The following is a 25890-nucleotide window of genomic DNA, read 5'->3' on the forward strand; positions in this document are numbered from 1 at the left end:
AATTCGATTACGTGGTGTAAATCTGACTAAATCCAAAAAATAATTAATTGGTACATGAAGCAAACTAATTTGTTATCCAAGAGCATCTCAAACTAATTGTTAAATTGACTACCTGTTAATCACGCATGTTGTTTGCGGAAAGAGTTATGGGTCGCATCGGCAGTGCAATTGGCACAGAAGGGATTTGGTACCAGTCCTGTCGTGTGGAAAATTCAATGGCATTAATAATGCAATAAGGAGGCACTCCAACTTCCCAACAACAGTATTTTTAAAATAATTCTACCGCATTGTTTCATAGATCGTTTCCTACGTCTCTTTATTTCCATCAAAATATTTTATCCTAATAACATATTACCTGACAATAAGCGTTATGATTCGCTTGTTTTATGTTCCAGTTCTTAAAGCCTATATTTTCTCAATACATTGTTTATTTTCTGAAGCCGATGCCGATTAAGCATTGTTGTTGTACAAGCATTGGCTGGTTTGTTGTTATTGGTGAGTTGATTCTTATCTAATCTTATTCATTTGCCTAAGGATATGTATCGATGTTGCTTTTGGTTTGTTGGTTTAGATAGAACTTTCTAATCGTAGCAGCATATGTACAATTCATAACTAGCTTTCTGTCTCCTCGTTTCTAGCGCATATTTCCCTATACCTTGGTTTGCAGTTTTAATTGTTGCCTGCATAAATTGTATCGTTTACATTCGTGTTCAATATAACACAACTCACAAAATTAACTCAATGTCATATTACAGTACAATAGTTTTATGGAATCATAATAGCTTTTTAAACCAAACCCAATCAACACGAACGGAACGACAGAAATAAACAATTACACTATTCTATTGACTTTCTATGCTATTCTATTGACTGTATCTTTTCATTACAAGCGTCATATCGTTCCAATTTTCAGAGCAAGCATGGCAACCGTCAAAACTGTTACTATATACATCCTGCAATACAACAATTCTACGAAGCAAACGGCTCCATTTACTCCGGTTGTTGAAATTTCATAGCTGTCGTCATTGCGATTACCACTTATTATTACATCTGTTCAATAGACGCCCAATAAGATAGAACAATGCAGAAGAGCATGAAAAGAGAAAACAATTTTACATATTAATACATTACTCTTTTTAATTTTTGCAATGCTGGTATGCGATAATGATTTCAAAGAATATAAACCGAAAATCCTAAGCATGTCAACATATTTAAGCAGTAATTATATATTTTGTATACCTTTCCTCTTGCTAGTACTGTCCAAGTCGTCATCCATGAAATCATTTGATTCGTAAAAGTTACTACCTTTCCGTGATTTATCTAAAATTTAATGAGAAAAGATTCAAGTTAGTAGGTGATATAAAAGTATTTCAATATTAAATAGCAGACTGAACGAGACATGCTGGATAAATGATTACAAATAGATTAAATTTATGAATAGTTTATTATTTAACTAATGAAAGATGATACCTGGAGCAAATACATATTCCTTACAGATTGTTTTAAATCAAAGTTTTAAATTATGACGTAGTCTAAACGTTAGCTAAGACAGATCATTTCACTACTTTAACAAATGATTATATCGAACTAATGCAGAAGAAATCCGGATAAGTACACAAAAAGGAATATGCTATTCTTGTTGTTGAATAAATGCAGTGCTTGATAGTTATTTGTCATTTGATGGGTCAATTGTGCCAACAAGTAAAAAACCAAAAAAAATTAAGAATCACAAATTTATAGAGATTGTTTTATTACTATTATTACTACCGGATCGGTCATCTTGAACGCTTCATTTGAAAAGAATTGATATTTTTGCATTTTATTCTCTAGTATGAACTCCAAAAAAACAATAAAATATAATTCTGGTCTTTATTTCAACACATAGCCATACGGGTTTTACCCTTTAAAAAAATGTAAGTTAATTCGTAACTCATAATTAAAAAGCCTCGTATGTTGAACAACCTGTGCTAAACAAGACTAAGTCATGTAATGACAACCGCCTTACAAGATTAAACAACCCGAACAAGTATAATTGAAAGTGTTCCTTTTGCCACTAGAGTCATGCATGCCATATCAATATTGCGGAAACTAAAACAAACACACTGAAAAATTATCATCCAATTTGCTACGCTCATTTTCCGCAAACAAACAATCCAATTGGATTTGTCTCAGATTTCAAGTTTTCATTCAACAGCACAACGAATTCGTCGGATTAAATTTTCTCCCGCCAGAAAAACTATAAAGGGCTAGTGCTGTTTTTATATCACATTTTATTCGACGGTCGGAAAACAAATTTTACTCTTCCTGCTCCAAACCAAATAGGTGAGACATAAAAGAAAGACCAAAGCAAATGTCTGCAGGTCTCCTGGGAGTTGTTTAGAATCTGCTTTCAGACGGCTGGTGCCAAAAAGGGGGAAAAATTCGCTTCCAAACGGTACCGTCATTTACTTTTACAGAAAGAAAAGCACGCTACAGTGAGTTTTTCTTTCCATCGCTACACATTGACGAAAATCGACAAATATTATACAGCAAAATTTGCAGCATTGTACTCAATGCAGTTGGCCCACATCATTAAAGACAGTTTGGATTATTTTTTTCTTCCAACAACAAACAAATATCTAATGCTCTCGCTAATTATTTTCTGTGGCAGCGCAAAGTAAAATCAAATTTTCAATTATTTAGGAGGAATAGAAGAAGAGATTTAAACATAATGCATCAATTTTATTCTGCAGACATTTTACACGGTGTATTGTTCCAATCTGTTGGCTGAAATATTTTGTGCGGCACTGTTTTTAGCTTGCGTTTGCCATTCATTTTCGTTTTCGCTCCGATTTGACATGGAAACAAACAAACAGCAAAGTCCAAACGTACGTGTAGATACGTAAGTTAATACTGACGGAAGGCCTTTGTGACCTACGAAGTCATAAAAAATGCTCCACATGTGTAAAGCCGTGTCTAATGAGTATTATTTCACAAATGAGGTTTGGCGTCTTGCGCCATTCGACTCCCGGAACCGAATTGACCTTACCGCACAAGGAATTACCAACTTCGTCCAAAGTATTTTTGTGTGTGTGTGTGCTTCGAGCGTCTCTAGCGTACCAAACCAATTGTCGGCAGCAATCACAAATAACTTGTAATTTTGTACAATCGTACTATGCAACTAACATGTACCTAATTGTTAGCCATCATCATTTGCGCTACAAAATGTGCGCATACGTTTTTGGGCTAGCCGAATCGCTCAACGAAAATGGAAACACAGGAAACAGGAAATGTATTGACTCCCATTCCATGGGACCGAATGGCAACAGGGCGTACGATCGACTACACTAAATATAATTAGTCCGCATGGTTGGCTTGTCGGTCGACAAAGTTCATGAGATTTTACGGGTCATTTGCGTGTTGGTTTTTGCTACAATTGGTTGGACATCAGTCTATTGCGAGCGCCCAAACTAGTGATGGAACAGTTCAAATGAGTTTTCTTAAATATTATTTAATGCCGTTTGCAATTTTACAAACCCACCCCCGATAACTCGTTCCGAGATCCAACACACATAACCTCACAATACTGAGAACGTTCCAAAAGATATGACCAAAGTGCGAGGCGAGAAAGTGGCTCAATGAACGAGTAGCATTTCAACCCTTACGCTGATTGTAACACAATAACAAATACACAATCCCCTGGGGGGTGTAGCGTTTAAACGCCTTTTCTACTTGACATTGACACCTCCGTCCAGCAAGGTATGCCTTTCATTAGTTTGAAAGAGGTTGCGGCTTTGGTTCTATTATTTCCTTTGCTAGTTCCTTCACTAGTCCATCGGTGGTCAGTAAATTTCACTAATTCCCCAATGAGCCGCTCCTGAGTGGTCGAGTTTTTCCAATGCCGTCGGGTTGCGTTTCGCTTTCGTTACGAATTGGGCTTTTATGTGCCATTTTACTTTCACTCAATTTTGCAACGATAAACAATACACTACAGCACCGAACGGGCTAGACGTCCGTTGATCGGCTTGACGTCCATTCCCATTCTTTATGGCATAAACTAAAAGCGTGTATTTGGGAGGTTGGTGTGAAGAGAAAAAAACCCGCCTAGAAGCGTTTACCTTGCGGAAAATTATGGTGCCACCGATTCAGCCGCATTTCATTAGGATGACCATATATTTCATACCCCGTGGATCTCGGCAGAGCCAAAAGCTACTTTTAGCGCACATCAAACGAATGTACGTCATGCAGATCATAAACACTATGTCTACCAAACCTTGAGGACGATTGCCTCAATCGTGCAGCGATATGCGGGCAGAAATAAAGTTCCAGACCACCGTCAGACGGGTCCATCGCGTGAAAAAGGCCTCATTTTCACAGTTCACAATTATATTTTTATTGTGATTAATGATGAATGCTGTGGTTGAATCGTTGCGCTAATGCTACAGGATGTCCGTGTGCTGTACATCGCTGTACACAACAAATATCGCACAAACAGCAACAGTCAAATGAACATTCGCACGCATCCTTTTCCCTACACGCGCGTTGTAATTTAAACCCAATTTTTCCCACCCCATCCATCCAGGATTGGCGCCCACCAAAGGCTCAGATCTGATGGCGGAATAATTGCTTTGAATTATTGTGGATGTGAACGCACACCATTTTGAAACAAGCTACCGCTAAACTGGTTGATTGCTCTATCACAATAGTGTGTTATCATCATTAATCTTGATTTGGTTAATGACTGCTTTAACGCTGATTAGTGCACTTTTTCTAAATATTTTTACTATGTTTTCGGTGCTGTAAAGATGCTATCAAGACGGTAACACTAACGAAGACTTCTCCATTTCATGGTCTACAAAATTCACGTTCTGCCCAAAATTACAATCGCGTTGCGTGATTTTGAGTTCTACATTCGCTACTGTTACACTTCAAGTACATGCCATAAAGCTTTCATCGGCAATACTTACTTCTTCGCTTGCCATCAATAGTTTCCACTGAGTTGATTGCACTTTTGGGTAGTTCTGTAATTGGAAAACAATATACACTATAAATCCCGCCAATATATACATTGGTTTGAAGTATAAAGTCAGCATTTTAAAATGCACAAACATTCCAGACGAATAAAGGACTCAAATTTTGCTCACAGCTATGCTTTTTAACGTTAATATGATAATCTATTAAAATTGTACAGCAAACTCTCAACCACTGCTTAGAGTTTCCGTCTGAATCGTATTTGTCTCGTTGTGACGGAAAATATAAACGAAAAACAACACGGAAAGAATTGCTTAAAAAAGCCAAATAACAAGATTTCGCAAAAACCAAAAACTGAACTGCTACTGGAAAGGATTTATCTGGCTTACTGTATAGTTTGATGGTTCCGTCGGTTTCCCCTAAGGAATTTTTAGCGATACATTTGTAGGCACCAAAATCGGCCTGGCTCACAACCTTGATGCTCAGCTTCATCACCACTTTGTACGCGTTGTCTATCAGAACCGGCTCGTACTTACCACCTGAAAACGAAGAAGGGAAGGTGAGAAAAATGAGAAACACAAACAGAGAAAAACTGTGTTTTAGTGCGGAAAAAAGCACTAAACGAACAGAAAAAAAATCGAAACCAGTGAAAAGATGTGCCAAAAACATTGAAAGGCTTTTTTGTTCGTACCTACTGCAAAATTTGCATAATTATTCAAGAAGAAATCTAACTCTTGTGCTACAGCTCAACACTAGCTAGCAAGATCTTTGGATCGCCATCAAATTATGTGTTCATAATACACCTGAAATCACATACGTGTCGCAGGCGAATCAAAAACGTTGCCAAAGAAAAAAATCGTTGTCAGACTAAAACGATTACCATTTCGGTTACCGGAAGAGGTTGTGTTCCGGTTGAAATGCTATCAAACTTTTATAACCACTTGTTTCTAAAACAAGGATTACATCTCCGATAAGCATACCGTCAACCTTGTCGAACTCTAAAACAGCGGAATCGAAGTTGGATTGAGAGAAGAAACAAACAAAAACTTAAATACTAAACTTGTCAACTTCATTGGCTATTTGTGCACGCCAGCAACGGTTCCGTTGGCTATTGTAATGGTGTGTAACGTAGCTTCGATGCCACAGCAACTAATAATGTGGCATTAACCTAATTTCAGCCCAATTAAGATATTACTTTCGACACAACATCTATCGCTTTCACGGTATTCTGACGACGGTGTGAAACAAACCGGGCAAAAGAAACTGTACGAAAGAAATGTCGAACCACGAACCAACAGTGTGTGGTCAAAAGGGACAGCGAAGTATCGGAACACACACAGCGAGCATAAATTATGCTTATCAAATCATTTATCCTAAATCCTGTCGCCTAGCTGCGCTGTGCAGGTTTACGAAGCGTAGAAGGGTCCCGATGTCGGGAAGGTTAATCTCCTTCCACAGTGACATTCACAGCGAACTGAATGGAAAAGCTTCAAGGAAATCAATGGTAGAAATCAAAACGAACAAGCTAATGGGTTAGGTTAAACCTTCTTGTCAGCTTTGCTTTCAGATGGAAGTGTTTCCTGGAATACTACTTAATAATAAACACTTCGAGAGAAATAATTCTTGGGTACCCTAGTGCCGGATGCTCCTTTCCTAAAACATGTAAGTATTTGTATTCTTGTTAGTCATTATGCGTTTAAGATGTGCAAAACTTTCGTGTGTTTTGAATATAATTTACAGTGTCATTTTAATTATACACCTCGATTCACACATTAGAAAGCGAACTTTCAGGCAAACCCGCCAATGTCATTATCAACCGTGCGCGTCTCATTGGTGAATGGTGCGTCCCAACCCATTACACCTTTTCATTCTGTTAACGTTTTGCATCATTCGTTTATCCCCACTGGCAAACGTGAACATGAACAACACTAAAACTTATCAACCGCTAGACCTTGAACGGATATCAAGATTATCCAACCTTTCGCACTGTCACACTCGAAAGTACGCATATAAACATTGATGCACCGGCCTTTACGCAGCACAAGCAACAACATCGAGAGCACGTACATGGTAATGGTGTGTTACGGTTTCGTTTTTCCCGAAGACAATAAGAGCAAAACAAACCATTTTCTTTCACTCCTCTCACCCCTAACACCCATTAGCATTCACTTATCCTCTGATAACAATCCCTACGTAACAGTGGAAGCTCCTACAGTGCGCTCGTATCCTTAACGAAACGTTGCGTTCCATTTCGCAATTTACCATCAGAACATTCGTACAATTTTGTGCCCTTGCAAACAAACCAGAGCTCCCTTCAATTTTCCCACCCTTAGCACGTAGCACAGATGTAATCAATGAAACGTGATATGTAAAAATTATGATAAGGAACTATCTGACGTAGGCTAGATTTTAATTCACTTTAGAAGGTGTGCCTTCGTGTTACCTAGTGTCTGTAAACTGCATCTGTTAAGAGTCACAACAATACAAAAAGGAAGAGATTACATGCTGGAAAATTTACTACATATTACGAATGTTGGGAACACAACAAACAAACAAAATGGCAACACATCTCGGTTTCACTTACCTTGGGGAACAATATCACCCTTTTCGCGAGTCCAATAGTTAATTGACTTGGGATATGCTTCCGAGTGGCACTCAAGAGTCATCCGCTGACCTTCAACTGCTCCGACCAGCTGATTCGGCACCCATATCATCGGCGGAACTGTAAGCAAATAGCGCGGGAAGTGAATTATGCGCGAATGGTATCCACACTAAGCGCTCATCGCTATCGTCACTGTCCAGCTGGTATCCGTATGCAGTTCGTATGGTACTTACAGTGCACTATCAACATTACCCGTTTGCTCACAGACGGTGGAACTCCATTGGATGCAATGCATAGATATGCACCCATATGCAATCTGTTGACTTTCGGTATTGTAAACGTTGGACCTTCGACCGATGAGACTGGAAGAGAACGGCGTTTAAGCAGCAAACAAAAACAATTAATGCCAACTCATCAGGAAATGCTTGCATTTTCTAGGGCAAAAAGAGCTGTTCGTTAAAGTTGCACACAACACCAAACACAAATATTTCGGCCATATGTCTGTTGTCACCGGTCTGTGGAGTTACTAAACGCTTGCAACATTCTCTTCCACATCGGAAGAACCTCACAAGTGCATCTGGAATGCTCAGGAGCAGCAAATAACAACAGGAATTTGAACCGTATCACAATACCTAAGGATTCCCAAGAACCACACACGTAAGATGAAGGAATTCGGAACAGCATACTGCTCGCTGCGGCTTACTGTGCGGTACCATCTCTTGGTAAGAAGCAGCTCGAGACGCTTACTTATACTAAAAGGTGCTTTGTCTCCTTAACCCTTAGCGTAGGGTTGGTGTGAATGATAAATTTTCAATTGGCTGGAAAATTGGATCTGGGAAATAAACTTGTCATAAAACAAAATTATTTTTTCCGTTCCCTACGCTCATTTTGTTCGGCTGTGTCACACGGACACACACGGATGGGTTTGGTGAACCCATACTGTGGAGCATTTGAACCTTCGGCGACTGATTTGGTGATGCGTGCGAATACCAACGACAAGATACTGGTTGATTTGACGAAGATCAACGCAAAACTAAAATCGCTATATAAATTCTACTCGTGCAGTAACGCAGCGTTACTGCAGTGTTGGTATAGTTGTTTTTCTAAGCCAGTGTTGTAAAACTTTAATTTGCCCAATATGAAAGCTCAATCAACAAACCCTGCGTGTTCACTAGGATTGATTTCGTTTTTTGATTGTTGTATAGGATCTAAGCCTACTTCGACTTATCGAAATGTGAATGGATTATACCAAATGATGTCTTACGGTAGTACGATGCTAAATATTTCATAGTAGGCTGGCTCAACAAATGGTACAAGTGATACGATTTTCAGAGAGTGTTGGCCAAGTGAAAATAAGCAAAAATTCAAGAAAGCAAAATTAACTACATTTTAACAGCAGAATATTAGTTTGAAGCAATTCAACGAAGATTTGTCATTTTTAATTGCTGAGCGGGAATTGCTGAATGGTAGCGGCGCGGGTTTGTACACCACAGAACGGGCGATCAAATCCCTTCCGGGCTAAACTTACGTACGCAGGACAGACTGCCTCGCTACGGGTTAATAAAGCCAAGGAAAGTTAGCAATGGCTGGCCAAGACCTCTTCAAGTTGTAGTGAATTTAAAAAAAGAAGAAGAATAAATGGTGATGCCCATCCAGGAGAAAAGGAATAGCTGGTGAAGATGGAGATAATATTACCCGGATCGGGCAACCGGGCCACCGGGCCACCATTGACCACTGCAAATTTTGAAAAACAGTGAAAACATCCGTTAATATACTGAGTTAAACTGATCTGATTTGCTATCGGTAAGGGGTAAGGAATTTTTGAATTTGATTTGACATTTTATTCAACAATTTACTATTTTTAATGGTTGTAGAAAACGGAATACATGTCATGCGCTCCGAAAATATTTCTTTTCCGTGGTCGATCCTACAATCACACATCATGAAACCAAAACTGAAGAGACCCGAAGTGCATCTTAAACGGAATTTTCTAAGCCTTCCACTAACATCTTCAATGTTTGGATTTTCCCTATTTCGGCGATTGTAGCAGAACTATTGTAAAGAAATTCTGACGGAGCCAAGATAGTAAATTGAACATTTCAGATGGTTGAAAAGAAGCAATTAAAAACCACGATGGCCGGGCTGACATTTTCCTTGACCAACTTTGAAATCCTCAAAACGAACGAATAATTCTCAAATCGGTTATTAGGAGCTCGCGGTGAAGGGTAACGAATCATTCGATGTGATTAAAAATTGTTTTACAGGATATTTTTCCTTTTGGTTGTAACAGATGAAATTCACCTGATGTTCGAAGCAAATTGGCATGTTCAGTCTGTAAGGCTGGATTTCACTGTAAGTAGCGTAGTATCACCAACGTAAGCCGTAATTACATCAGAAAATTTTCAGCTTAATACAAAAAATTCTACTAGATGTGACGAACTAATTCTACTAGAACTCCTTAGAACATACATCGGCATTACGTAGATTTGTTGTATAACCCTGTAACCGGGCCTATTAACTAGTATTATCAAATTCAAAACTGCTACACCAATTTTTGTGATATATCGACGACAAACAAATGGTAGAAATATTTAAATATTCAATTTAGCTCAACAGACCTTTTTTTTCTACCACTAGCCAACACAATGATCTGCCAAAAGACAAACGTTTGAAAATGAACCAATCGATTTAACTTGTGCCATGGTGTGACCTTCATGAAAAAAAAGTTAGCACATGTTTCATAGCATTCAACTTCGTCCATTGTCTAGACAAACTAGACTCCTGAGCAAAACCGCAGATTGTGATATCTTCGACGAGTAAGTGAAGATGTACAGATATTGACGGGAAGTCGTTTGAACTTTTTCGGTATAACGTTCGATAAACATTCCGGACGTCGTTCGGAGTTGCTTCAGTTGTACTGTGCTTTCGGTTTGCTCTATCATCCTCAGCGCACATACATACAATCGACAGCGTTAATCCGAGCTTGTTTCAAGTGGAAACAATAAAATGTGAAAAGCATTTGCCAAATTTCGACGGTAAATTAGCTCAATTACACCTTTTCCTTCTCCTCCGTTCTCTAACAGGCTTCACCTTCTGCTATCATGATGTATGTTTACCTTCTCTCTCTCTCCCCTCTGTCCTTCACACCCAGGCCCTATAAATGGGGCCCCGTCAAACAGCGCCGTCGAACTACATTTACCAAACAAATAATTCATTTGCACCCATTCGTTAGCTCGTCTGATGACCGATGGGATTGTGGATTTGGTTTGAGCATACTGACAACGATTAGGCTGACTTTCTCGTTTCCAATCACCGACAGCATTCGCTCTCAATCAAATCAAGCTTAGCACGATGATTGGCGTTCTGAGTGTACACCACCCCCTACCCTAGTGGTCGATTGTTTATTTTTGTAGCATAAATCTGTTTCTTTTCCAATGATTGTGCGAAGCTCTACTGTAACAGCGGATAATAAGAGCGCTCTGACTGCTAACAAAATTCAATCGACATGGGAGTTTTGTTTGCAAACTGGAACCACTACCACACACACACAAATAACCGCCTACCAGTCTCCCTTAGCTCATAGCAGCTTCCCAACGTAACGGGCTATTATTGAAATTAAACTCATCTCACCGATTCGTATATCATGCTCAGGATGCAAACATATCTGAAGTAATACGAGCACCGGCAACACACCGGTGGAAAAACGCAGCGACACGAAGAGCTCTGGGCGGTTGGAAATAAAACGCCCTTGATAAACAAGCTTGATGTGCACTCTTTGCCAACTCCCTCACATCACCGGGGCCAATAAATTATATAGCCCATCAAATATCATTGCTTTACATCTCGACGCCCTTGTTACCTCTGACTCTCTCTCTTTCTTTTTTTTCAATTCGATACTTTTGAACTCTTCTTTACTTTTTCCCACACCTTCCCAGAGCCACGCTCGCACATGTTTTACACTCACTCACAAGCAGCAAGTATCATCTTTTTGATACAAAAAAAAACACAGCAAAAAGTTTCAAATTTAATGGCCGTGCACACATAAAAATACGGAGTAGTTTAAATTTATAGCAAACCTGTACCAACCAATCGTTCTAGTTTGGACGGTTGGTCGGTTTGCTTACATCGACTTATGACCCCCCCTCGGGTAGCTCAACAGTTTAGTACATCCCGTAACCACGATATCTGCACACCTCTTATTGAGCAGTACTTTGTTTTATCGTTCTGACATCATGCACAAACACATTCGTAAATCATTTAGTAGATTTATACCAATTTTATTTATTTGTGAGTTACTTTAGCTAAAGGGTAGAGGTACCATCTGCTACTCACCTTGCTCACCGTCTTGCAGTGAGATGTTATCGCCAGCCTCGCGGCGCCACACGATTGCTGGGGCAGGCGATCCTACGGCGGCACATCGGAGCGTCACGTTGCTGCCCTCGCGTACAACCATATCAGTGCTGGTTGGGTAGTCCAGAATGTCCGGTGGTACTGAAAATTCCAACATACGTTCAGCAATTTATGATTATCATCTGGATGTTAACTATGTGCTTACAAAACCATTTCACAACCAAACCAATGCAATAAAATGTTATTCAATACACTTTCATCAAGAGTGATCGTCCATATATTGTTTGAAGGTATTCGTGGTCAGATAATTTAGCTAGACGATCCTAAGGAATGTAACATAATACTAAAACATTTCATTCTTCTTGGAACGATTGTTTGACTGCTTACATCTTCTTCTTCTTGGCTTAACCTTACAGGTCAGATCATGCCAGCCATTTCTGGCTTACTAAACTTATTTTTAATAAACAGCCCGGTTATACCCGGTCCTGTCTCGTATTATCAAGTTCATTATAAAAATGTACTATTTTCTACCCAATTCCATTTTGGTGTAACTTCTTCAATGAATTGATTTTTTCTATTCGACCCTTTTGCCTTTTGACCACGTCAAAGCTTAAGCTTTTGAGCACCAAACGTCTTTAACACAAAATGGTTAAACTATGAGAACATACTTGAACGATTAGTTTTCCTCTCGTTTTCCTCTCGTTTTCCCTACTACTTTACACTAAAATGCATTATCACCACGATGACAGTGCAAAGACATTTAGTAAATTGCAACATCACAGAAGGCATAGCTCGCATACATTTGCGGAAAATGCGGCGTACCCCGGGGTTTTGGATTTATATTCATTGTTACAAACCTGCTCCGTCGATTCTTCTTTCCAAAGTTGCATGGCGGAAGCATTAGAAACTATTTATGTTTTTGTTGTTGTTTTTGTTTCTTTGTTTTGTTTCATTTTCCATTCGTCCAACTTCTTCGTTTGGCATTTCCTTTTGCCGGGTTAGGTGGTTTCAGCAAGCAAAAAATGGTCGACCCACACGTCGATGCCATATGGTGACCAATTTGAATATCACGTGACTGCCAGTAGTAAGTCGTGATACAAAAGTAGCGTCCTGCACATTCCAATTCACTCATAATTATAATTCTCTTTCGATACATGTATTGCATTGGTTTGTTGCTTGCAGAAACGATTCGTGTTTCCACCACCGTTGGTGACTCATTCATCGGGGTGAAAACATCTTTTTCCCAAAACGAAGTTTCTCGCAATGGAGTACCATTCTTTTATAAGCGTTTTGTGCTTTAGTTTTTTTTCTACATAACAATGATGAGGTTGCAACCGCTTGTTTGGTAACAGTTTTTTTTTCATTTTATATGCATATATGTACCTACAACATCCAGATATCCCATCTGGCTTTTCATTGGATCCGTATTGATTTGGCACATGTACCATCCCCGGTCTGTTTCACGGATGTCCTTGATTCGAAGTTGCCAAGTTTTTTTCTCTGTATATGTAATACCAATTCGTTTGTTCTTCGTAATGACATGATTTTGGATGGTGAGAATGGTTTGTGTGTCCACCCGCAACCATGCGACCTGTTTATAGAGAAAGCAGAAAAAACCCAACTCGTTAAGGTATCATTTTAAACTTCAAAAAGCAATAAATTATTGAACAAAAACAGACGATAGACTTTTCTTGCACCGTTCTTTTCTCATCATTCTTGTAGTACGGTTATACATATTGGCACATTATGCGAATTTTTTATGAATGTTACTATACTATTTACGGTCCATATGCATTATGTAAATGAGAAAGGAAAAAAATAACAAAAACTCGTTCGTTAAAATATTTGTTAAAAATGATATTAAGCATAATCCAGAGCATGAATTTGATAACATTTATATGAATAGTATCTAAATTTTTCACTTTATTAATCAAACCTTATAAGCACCTAGATCATGCACTACACATGTTAAGGTTGCTTCACGTCCCACGGCTGCCGTCACGTTGGTGATAGGTGTGCTGAACTTTGGATCGGTGATCACTGGAAGAAACGGGAAGAAAAAGTACAGTTAATGTGCCTGATGATTATAAACCAGATTTATTTTCGGTGTGAATTCTATAAATCGTCACAATCGCTTTTCATGGTTAGCTATTGTTGTGTAAATATTCAAAATATGTTTGCAACAGAGTGAACAGTTTTGTAGATAACTGAGGAATTATTTATCAAAAGTGTAGATTTATCATCTTTTGTAGTATTTGATAAAGATGTACAACAATTCATTTAGTACATTTAAATAACTTAATCGCAGGAATATCATTGAATCAAAACTGAGATTAACCAACGTTCAATTCTACTTTATTTATAGGATAATGAACTCATTCTTGAGCTATGTTGCTCATACAATAGGAAATGCAAAAGATGTGGTTCCGAGTAAGTGCCTCGTCACGCAGCTGACAATTTATTAAACAGTCTAGTGGTGTATTTAACCGCCCTAATGAAAATCGACGTTTAAACGAAATAATTGAATGTACGATGGATGGTATCACATAAACAGAGCAGTGATGCAAAAACCTAACGATACTCCTAGCACGTTCCTGTCTGGAACCGTGCACAGCGGAATATCGGTGCATAGGAAATAGGGAAACATCATGAGCAGTGTCCTATGCAAAGTGGTGCTAGCCGATAATTCGAATTTCCACATATTGAGTACAATTTCAATCTCCTACTTTGGTCACCCCGTACTGATACACGCATCCGTGTAGCAGAAGGGAAAGACCTATTTGACTTTTCCATAAACCCAACGTATTTGTTTGACCACCAATATGCTGCCAGCTACCTACATCTACCCCGTTTTACCCGAGAGAAAGGTTTGGGCGAAACGTAGCCAACCGAACCGTTTGTGTTTCTATATCAATTGCATTTCGAACCTCTAAAAGGATGAATCTGTGTACCTAGTCGGTGTTCCGTTTTAGACAGGCCCAGTACGCAATTGGTGTTTTCATGATGATACGAGTGCCATCGGTTTTGCACATTGCACAAACAAACAAACGACGACACTTTTACGATTGAACTAGCCACTACGCTTCGTGTGCTTGATACACGAAACAATACAAACATGCTTGTTGGACTCCCAAGCACTGGTCATTGTAAGCAATACATCCACATCTGTTGCAAATTGCAGAATGTTTAATTGTACTAAACACCTAAAACCGTTGTCACGATTAAGTTTTCTGTTATTGATTGAGGAAATTTCTGAACAGTAATTATTTTAATTTCAATATTTGATAAGTACAATAACAAATTTTATAATACTGCTTCAATATTACTGCATACTTTTGAAACTGTTTAAAAAAACTTAAAAATATAATATGCGAGAAGAAAAGAAATTTAGCTAGAACATGCAATTACCAAGTCGTAACTTACAAGAGCAACAATAAATAATCCCAGAATTAAATATTACATTAAAGGCGTTTAATGTTATTTTTGTTAATCAATACTACACATCATACGTAACAGTAACAATATTAAGTCATATTTTACAAAAAAAAAGCTCGTAAATTTCCGTTTAACAATCAATTGAATTTCACTGTTTCTTTCATGTAATCAAATATAAACCAAACGTGCAATTTAAAACATTAACATGTTGAAAACAATTTACTACGTTTACTGTTAAATAGTTTACAAATGGACAGTTTAAAATGGCATCGTAAACACAGTGCAAATTTCATTCGTAACTTATGAATACTGCACTTCCGGTTGTTCATTCATGGCAACAGAAAACGATGCTAACTGGCAACCGTTCATCAAAAGGTGTAGCACCAAAAGGGTAGTGAATGGCTCCCGGGCAGTATTATTCTATAAACCAACTCCATATTCCGCTGGCCAGAGATCACTGTGTGGCGCAAAAACGGCAATATATAATAAACTGGAAAGCAAAAATCTGCCCTCAATTTATGTAATGGATTTTCTCTGCTCTATATTCCCTTTTTTGTCAGCCCATTCATCTTTTCCTGGAACCGTGGCTATAAACCTTCAAACAACTGGACGGCTTCTCGCAAATGCTATGAATACGGCCGTCCAGATCCACCTCGACCACTCGTTTGTCTGTTGTTTTTCCGCAAAAATTCCTACCAGCATTCCATCACTCTCACTCCTGTCATAGTGATGCTGTTCCGACCCCGTCCAGTGCTGTGATCTGGAAGGTGCATCTGCGGATGTGCAGTTGCATGCGTGGATGTAAGTGAATCGGAAACTTGAGCAACCTACCTTGGGCCCGTAGATAGTACGCCCGAAAAGGATTAACGTGTGTCTCTCACTAAAACACGAAATCCTTACGAGCGTCCAATGGTCAGTGTGCGTTAGGTTATAATCCCGTGCCACAAAACTTTACTCTAATCTGTGGCGTTGGGATTTTTCTCGTCCGCTACCAATAGCGACCAGCAACGTACGTATGCGATGGATTTCCGCCATCCACCTGCCAGTTGGACAGTTCGCAAGAACAATTTCATAACTGCAGCTCACTCAAACACCCCACAAAAAGTGTTCGTTGTAGGTCATGTGAAATATTCCTCCGGCACCACAGCTCAACGGCTGTCGTAAAGTAAATAAAACTCATCATATTAATTAGACTCCTAGGTGTTACGCTTTCCTCCCCACACTACTGCTGGCATTCTACTTCTGCTACTGGTCGCAACACCGATTTATTTTATGTTATAATGTCGTGCGATCGTTCCATGTTCATGTTCCAACTACCGAGTATCTCAATGGTCCGAGAAAACGAAACGCCACAAAAGTTTGGAAAAAAGTTTAAAAGGATCCTTTAAAAGTCTTAACTTTCCATAGATTTTCGTGTTTTTCTTCTACACTTGCCAAAAGAAAGTGATTAGCACAAAATATCTTCCAAAGTTTAGGATTGTTTAAATTGTTCTTTGAAGCTCGACTTTAAAAACAGCTTTTTTTAATCCTGCGAGGCAATAAAATTACTGCAAGGGTTGGTGAACTATTTGTGGAAAAATTATCAGGCTTGTTCAACAAAAGTATAGTAAATTGGGTTTAAATGACAGTAAAAATAAACTCACCCACAGTGTCATTTAAATAATTCAACCCGCGCAGTTTCAACAAAAAATATCTCAACAAATTTATCATAACTTTTTAAATATTTCTTCAATTTTAGAAACTTTTGTTATTAACACCATACTTTTATAAAGAAGAATTGATATTAGATGAAGCTTCTCAGTATACTATACAGTATACAGTATACAGTATAATCAATACTGAGTCTAGCAAACGTTCACCACTGATTGAAACTACTGCTCATCAGACACGGACTGCTGAAATACGGAAACAGATTGATGCACACACAGTAAATTATGGATTTATCAGTCATGAACCAGTGAAAACCACGACAATGTATCATCTGTGTTGTATGTGATATATGGTCAGAGAAGGAACTACCAGCGGTCAAATAGGCAAACTGTAAGCTAATCGTAATGCGCGGTCTTGCGTGAAACATTGCATGGTGTAAAAGCTAATTTCCTTCCGATTCCTCATTCCCAACATACGCGTCAACCTTATCCTACGTATATGTGACATTATTTAAAGCATTCTAGTGAGTCCAATGGTGGAAATGGTCATTTTAACATGTCATGCACTTGTGCTCCTCCAGCCAATTCCACCAATAATCATTCTGATACAGGTGCCAAATATCAATTACCCGTTTGCAGGAAGAAACTACGAAACATGGTGCATTTTTACGGCACTAAATGAGATAAGAATGTTAGCACATTTGTTTATCGCTCTAGATGTCCAACGCTAGCGGCTGTTGTTTCTTTTTTCTACATACGAACAATTCCACAATGTCGGCCACAATGTCACAATCAGCAGATGTGTGGACCGTTGCATACCAATTAAGCAGCCCAAAATGGTATCCGTGTACCTATTTCCAAACCCGATGCCAAAAAATCAATCCCAACACGGTGGATACAACAGAATTTGATTTGTCCATTTATTTTACATGTTCATGGCTTACGCCTACGATTTACTATTCACAAACATACATTCTCACACACACATACAGACAAACATAAAATGCACATTCTTTTCGATCAATAAATTACTAACAATGTAGTGCATGTTGCACATTTATGAGAAAATTTCAACATTTTTCAAGAGATTTTTTCAATCATGTTCCATATAAAAAATGTAAAATATACGTTTTTGGAAACAAACAAAAGTTCATTTAATAAGTAAATATGTTGATAGTTATAATCCAGTCGCCCGTTGCAGTGAGTTTCCTCCTCAGTACTAAATCAATTTATTTCAACCAAAGGAACAAGCAACCTTCAAATTAATAACACAAATTGATTGTAATAAATGTAATAAAACATATTAAATTTGATTTTTTTTAAATTGCACAACCCTGGCAGTGTTGCCCTGCCAATTTCTTCTATTCTGTATTTCTGCCATTACTGACATTTCATGACTTTTATTTACCCTTAGCTGAACAAGAAAGCATACGAAAAAAAACGATCCGATCATTTGAAAGATCTACGCCATTACCAATGCACAACACATCCTGTATTTAAATCATTTTTTAATACAATAAACTCAGCGTTCATGCTAAGCCATATGCACGAAGCACAAGAAGGGTAAATGTCGTCCTGGACGATTGATTCTTTTCTATGCTCAATCATGCTGTTATAAATTACCAGGACCTACTAGAAATATTTATTTATTGATTTTGTAACAGGACAGTTTGCAGAATTCAGTGATCCTTTATGTTTAAAAGCCTCTCTGTTGAGTTGAAACAGTTGAAATGTGTAAAAAAAATGTTAACACGGGTTCTTGATGATCTAAAAAATGGTGACTTAGTGTCTTTGCTTGGCATGCAATCACTGGGGCACTGGAGCAGTATGCAGTGCTTAGCTTCATAACGTCTAAAATAGCCAAATCTTGAATTAAACATTAATTTTAAACTTTACAACGGTCAAGGTCTGCATAACAACAGACGTATACATTGTATGATAGTAAGTAAATAATTTAATACAATTAAAATTAATTGAAAATTAATAATTATATGCAATTGTAAACAAATATTCAATATCGCTCAATGCACTTACCTGTAACTTCGGATAATGATGCTGGACAAATGATAGATGCAGAAATGAATAGAAGCAGCCACAACGTCTCGAGTACACTAGAACAAATCATTGCTTAAACACACTTTAAGTTGGTAGCAAATGCAAAGCTATCTTCGTAGTAGTTCCACATCAGTCCAAACACTTCACAAAAACCATTTTAAAATATGTAGCTTTCTTTATATGGTTTTGCCTATGTTCTTCGCCTATCAATGAACTTTTAGTCGATAACATTCGAAATGTGTGCATTGTCGAACGGCATGTCGCTGTAAATACAATACATGATTTTTTTTAAATTATATTTCAAATTTTAAATCCATAACTTCATTCACATCATCCGTAAATACAAATAATTTCTTTATATCACCCACAGAAAATACATTAAAAACAAATACAGTTTGCATAAACTACAACATACATTGAGTATGCTTTGAATAAGTATTGAATAACATAAGTCGTAGCCTGTGTAGAAATGTTCCTTGCTCATCATCAATTTGCACATATTTAACACGATTTCTATCTAGACGCCCTGTGGTGCTTCTACTGCATTCTAACCACTTTCACACGGTTCATAAATTAGCCAAAGGACACCAACTCCCGGACACGATCGAGCAGCAACTCGAGCTAATAAAAAAAAATGCGAACCCTGCCGGATGAAAGCAACTGCTAATCTTCCTGGGGGGTAAATCTTCTTCGTATCGAGCACTATCAACACAGCCTAACCTCGCACGAATGCTTGAGAAAGTAGCATTCCCAGATACATGCGTATAGCAAACCGACCGATACGGCACCGAACAGAAAGCGTGCACTGCCATCGATCTACCATCTGTCGAATGGCTTAACATTTGCGAGTGCAAATCATCCTCGTAGCAGGAACACAAATGACACACTGAGCTAACTGCTAACGGCTAGGGCAATCAACACATCCGAAAAGGTGATTGCAGGTGGAATAAGAAGGTCAGGCTCGAGGCCAATGCGCTGGCCTTTAGCACCAACACCAAAAGGGTTCGATTCGATCCATGTGCGATAATCGGTCGCTTACGGGCATCATCTGTCTACTGCCGGCTGAACGGTTGGACGAGTTTTGCATGAGCAAAATTTCTTGTTTTCGCATCAAACCCATCACACCACGGTACGAATTTAGGTGCTCACATCGCCATACCAGTGGCTAGTGCGCCACCGACGATGATGATGATGATGATGCGTCGAAACTCACATATTAAACGAAAACACAAACATAAAACTTCTCGATCCGTAGCGACACCAATTGACATGCTGCACGGATGCTTCGTGGCAGCTCGTACGAAACGGGAAAAAACATAAGCACGAAAGGGTGTAATAAGGAAGGGCATCGGTGTTGAAATGAACTTTGGCACTTGATTAACGCCAATAACCAGACCATAGTGAAGCATGCTCCACAGCAACTCGTTGATATGATACGATGATAAACACGGTAAACGCTCTCTCGAATAACTTTGTCACCGCAATCACCCGAAAAAGTTGCAAACATTCGGTGATCTCTGCTTTTGATATATGATGATACGGACACGATACGTGTGAGCATGAGAAATGTTCCACAGTTGCCAAACATTTTTGGACATGCATCTCACCTTCCTGGCCCGCCCACCGCCAGAAAACACCGCCTGGCAAAGCGTGACAGTAAAATTACACCACATCGGAAATGTTTACTGACCGGTTTTGTTTCCCAGTTTACTGATGGAATTTTTAAACCGTTTTCTAGCATCTTCCGGCCACTTTCTCAGCTCGGAAATACCGCATTTCTCAGGTTTCCATCTGAAGCCAGCTTGTAATAAACTTGCTGCAATGTACAAACAGTCACGATGCACTTGGAGTAATGCCAAGGCGAGAATTCGCCATCGTACTGATTAGACGCAGGGCTTGCAGTGTAACCCCCCGTTGGTGCCGGCAAAATCAATAGAACTAGACTTCTGAACTACGTTTGTCAGCTGGTGGTTGGGTTTCTCGTTGCACAAATTGATTTTCTTTTTTTCTAATGAATGTATGTACCAGTGCAGTGGCTACAGTAAACTGTTTCCTTGCTTTTGACATGAGCTACAGGGTGTTTGCGTTCGTTAGAGAAGTTCGCTCGGGTGTTTTCATGCGTCTGCCATACGCAGTGCAATGATTGTTAACCCGAACCATGTTTTCTAAGCCATCATCGGTATAATTTCCAACAGCTAGCTTGTTTCAACTAGCTTGTCAATCATAAACCTATTACTAACGGCCTTATGCTTTTCGGTCGCACTACTGATGTATAATTCGAATTCTGTGTGTATGTGTGTGTGAGGTCCAGTAAATTCAACACACCATAATTTATGATTATTATAGTTAATGGCATACGGTACATTCTCAAAGCGTACTACATACTTTTTATGAAGATATTCGTATAACATTCATTGTTCAAGTCAAAACTCATCAACAAAAGTGTTAATATTACTTGAGCAATACTTCTGGCTGTAGATTTTTTTAAATAACAGAAAATAACATGTAAAGGTATGGCAAATATAAATGCTGCCAGTACTCTGGCTGATTTACAGACTTAAAACACATTTTATTTTTCCTAACAAAAATCTCTCAGTGATTTGCGTCATATTAAATATAAAATACAAGCCATGTTTTCTAAACGTAAAAGCCAGTAAGCTAACTTCCCTAAATCAACAATAAAAACAACAACAGGCACCTGCAACCTGCAACTATTGCAATTATTATTCATCATGTTCCATCAGACAGAAGTAGATGCAAAAGGCAAATGTACCGGTAGTGCCAACTACAGCATCAATTATAATCCAACATGCAAACGACATAACAAACGCGACAACAACTGAGTGAATTATGCATAATCGTTTTGGGGTTTGAATATTTCAACATATTCAAAACATCATACTTCTTCACGCTCATTCAGGGATCAGATTTTATCACTGTCCCGGCACAGAAGCTAAACTGCACACCATCATGCACAAAATGGCACAAAATGTGAAACCTGTGAAAGATGGTACAAACGTAGCTAACCGGCTATTTCTGTGGTACATTCCACTTATCATCTTCTAACATTATAATTAACAACGTTAATGTACGAAACGTTACAAAACTGCACTTGCACGCAGTTTGCAACGTACAGATTGCTTGTATATCAAGTGTATCTATGTTCAACGTATAATTAGACCTTTTCTGCGTGCATCGTGACGGATGAATTTTATAACAATCAAAGGACCATTTGGTGCCATGCAAAAGCCAGAGAACTTGGTGCGTTTATTTTGTAACAACATTCATTTCACAATGCGGATCGCAATTTTGAATTAAAACTCGCTTCCATGATTGGGGTTTTAATCGAATTTCAACATTTTGAGTTCACATTTCGTTCCTTATTTCGTGAAAAAAATACTTTTTACATAGCCTCATTACTTTGTTGGGAAACTATTTGAAATTTATATTCACACTTTATATAACATTGCCATTTATAAACATTTATTTGTATTTTTTTTGTAAGAAAACAAAATTTTATTTCATCCAAATTTCTCTTCTTCTTTTGTGACGCTTCAACCTTAAGAGGTCTTGAGCTGTCCGGTATTTCTGTAGGAGCTTATAAAACATTCCGAACAATTTAAAATTTAAAAAAAATTTCCTTATGTCAAAAATAATTTTGCTCTCGAAATTGTAAAACCTTTCTCGCATTTACGCCAGTGCATCCATTAAGTAACAAGAAAATAAATGGCAATCTAATAATGTGGCTTTCGATTGCTACTAACACTTTGGACAGAATGGGGTTCGTTCATTCTTGGAATGTTGTTGTAAAATGTTGATCACTTCTAAGAAACGAGTTTCTCCACGCAAACGGCGGCATTTTGTTTGTCCGTTCGAAAATTACATAGGGTGCATTGTCGAACGGTGTGTATTTGAAATGTGGTCGGATTGAAACTTCACGTGATAGTCGATTCAGTGGGTTCTGGTTTATTCTTGCAGCAAGTGCAATAAACTACATATGGGGGGGTTGATTTGTTTTTCAACACAGTTCTTCTGCTACAAACCTTTCATTTAACCCGAACGCTTTGACCACAACTGGGCAGTGCATGGAAGCATACAAATGAAAGTTTTTAGTTTTTGTTTTGTTGCTTTCATTTTGAAATCCATCCCCCATATGATTACTCTTCTGGCGCCAAAAGCGAGACGCTAGCAGAAAGCGTTATTGATTTTTTTTATTTTCACCACAAATAAGCAGCACATTCAAAATTGTTGGGCATAATTCCAACATAAATCAATTGATTGTACATCTGTTCTTTTTACCAATGCTAGTACCAAAAGGTAATGAGACACCTTGGCACCGGTCTTGCCCCGTGTTCAATCTATTATTTACATCCTTTATGGCAGCTAAGTGAATTGAAATTATCTATAACCTGATGGGGCACGGGTTGACAACACCTGATAACGGATGAAGATTGCACGCACGAGGTACATTCAAAGGGAGCATCATTGCTTTAAAACTGGAACGGAAAGATTGCCGACGTAAAAAGTAATTTTCGTCTCTTTTTTTTATTTCTTAAGAAAACCATCACTTTGCCTAAAACACTGACTCACTAAAAGCACGATAGTCTCACATATACACACACGCGATATCCGATCACTAGGAAAGCTTGCGGAAAAGAAAATTTTCCAAAAATGTGGCGGAAAAAAACGGCTAAACACATCGTAGAAAACAAGTTTCGGCTTTCCCAGGTAAAAGTACAATAGAATTAGTAGCAAAACCACGCGGCCGAACAAAACATACACACATACACAGCGTAAGAAGCGACGAGTAATATCTTCCATTCGTGACTAAATTACAGCACCCTGCCAAATGGGAAACCGACACAAACTTGTATGATGGTTTGTTTTAATTCCAAACAGCACACAACGTCACGGAACGGAATTCGACCCAATCTGTACACTATCAGCCGCCATATTAACATACACGGTAACCGAACCGCAAAAACAAACCTGGCACTTGATCAACAGAGCAAGCAAACGCCACTACAAACGTAGAACGATTTTATATTTTTGTTTTCCAATAGTTTAGCTGCTTGTTCCGTTGCTTTGCCGCAACCGTGTTCCAACTATTGCCACCAATCACATCAACTACTACCGATCGACTGGTTTGCTGCGATTGCGAGCCAACGGATGAAATGTGGCGTCGCGTGTTCTGGAGCGCTCAAGGTTTAAATTCTGATTGAGTGCTTCAACAGTGGAATGGTTGCGTATTGCGCATGTGCACGAAAAGGATACTCAGGGAAACCGTTAATTTAGTACAATACCGCGTGGTATTTTACTAGGTCTGCATTACAACAAAACTTTTGTAATCATTATAATGTAAAAGTTTTTAAGGTTATTTTTACAATGTTCAAAAATATATTTAATATTTTTAACTCCATTCGTATTTCTCACTGATATTTATCAGTCTTTTTTTCCCCACTTTTGTTGAGATACCGACCACTCGGTACTCAACATTCCAGAACTTCCCCTGATGCAACTAACATATTCCAGTGCCAATTAGAGCCAAACCTGTCGGTAACAGATAAATCCACAACAAATCAATGAATGCAGTGGAACGAAGTGAAAAGAATTCCTTTCTAGAGAATTATATTTTTAGTTTTTCTTATTGATATGTTTTATAGTTTTATTTTTATCAATATATTACTTTTTATAGTTATAACGCAACCTGCTGGAGAATGTGACAATCATTCACACGATGGGGTCGATACAAAATCCCATCCGGACCAAAGACTAACTATCCGCCTCTATGGTAAAATGTTTTTCCAATGTAATGAAAAAAGTTTTGCGACGATATTTTTACAGCTTACAATCCCTATAGGTTTACAATTACATACTTTTACAATTTTACAAGTAAACAATAGTACGGAAGGAAGCCACAAGGAACAGTACATAGGTATGCCCAATTAGATTGTTACGCCACGAACAGAAAGATTATTATCATACTTATTTAATTTAATTTTTATCATAATTTATTTAATTTAATTTTTTTTAATTAACTGATACATTAACTTGGCTTGTTCCCCATGTCACGCATTCCACACTAAGTTTCCTAATTAAGCGTTGAATGGCCAGTCGATTGTTCTGACCACTATTTTGGTAATATTTAAGCTGTGCCCTACATGGTGGATGGTTATCTGTGACTTCAATTAGGTATTATGTTATTTTATCAGTAAAATAGAGGGAGAACTTTACATATAGGCCTAATTTTATACCTCGTTTTTGATATTTTCATTGCTCTAGTTTTTAATCTATTTTATTAGGCAATAGATAAGTATTGTTGATTGGAATCATAAATTTGTGAAATATTCTTCCTTTTTAATCACGGAAAATTATTGAATCTCTGGATCACTCACCTTGTATGATCCATTCGATCAGTTTATCAGGTTTTGTTCAAAACCTAATTCTTTAATTTTATTTGTCCTAAATTTGATCGGATTTCATAGTTTAATACTAAATATCTGAACTATAAATCACCCTAACGGGAAAAAAAACTCTTGAAATTTTCTAAGCGTTTTTGTCTCGCCAATATCGGAACTAAATTGAACCTCACAGTAACACGCAACGAAGTGCAATAAACACACCTTGCTGTTCATCCTTCTCCAACCATTTCATCTATGCTATCCACATTCTACCACCAAAAAGGAAGAAAAAGTTGGCCAGGGCACAGTATGGAGAGCAAACCGCCAATGGGAACGAGCAGGGATTAGCGACTACACCGCAACACGCTTTATTTGGCGCCAACACAATATAAATGTAGTAACACACACTTAATGAGCCGTATAACTGTTAAATCTCATTACTACTGTT

General features: G+C 38.2%; 1 protein-coding gene across 3 annotated transcripts; it reads right to left on the minus strand.

Moving 5' to 3' along the window:
• Window positions 1-289: 289 nt before the first annotated feature.
• LOC125765637 (lachesin-like) lies at window positions 290-25022 on the minus strand. Of its 3 annotated transcripts, none has more exons than XM_049430982.1 (11): window positions 24031-25022; window positions 19021-19304; window positions 13839-13942; window positions 13286-13493; window positions 11885-12043; window positions 7786-7914; window positions 7535-7672; window positions 5340-5489; window positions 4947-5000; window positions 1240-1320; window positions 290-1050 (listed from the first exon to the last, which is right to left on the minus strand). In XM_049430982.1, exons 2-11 carry the CDS (start codon window positions 19109-19111, stop codon window positions 893-895), a joined length of 1272 nt encoding a protein of 423 aa, XP_049286939.1. In that variant the 5' UTR covers window positions 19112-19304; window positions 24031-25022; the 3' UTR covers window positions 290-892. The 3 variants fall into 3 exon arrangements, with proteins under 3 accessions (XP_049286939.1, XP_049286941.1, XP_049286940.1); XM_049430984.1 differs by having other exon boundaries at window positions 24005-25022; XM_049430983.1 differs by having other exon boundaries at window positions 19021-25022.
• Between the last annotated feature and the right edge of the window lie 868 nt (window positions 25023-25890).

The sequence above is a fragment of the Anopheles funestus genome, chromosome 2RL (genome assembly GCF_943734845.2).
Source record: "Anopheles funestus chromosome 2RL, idAnoFuneDA-416_04, whole genome shotgun sequence".
Lineage (NCBI taxonomy): Eukaryota > Metazoa > Arthropoda > Insecta > Diptera > Culicidae > Anopheles > Anopheles funestus.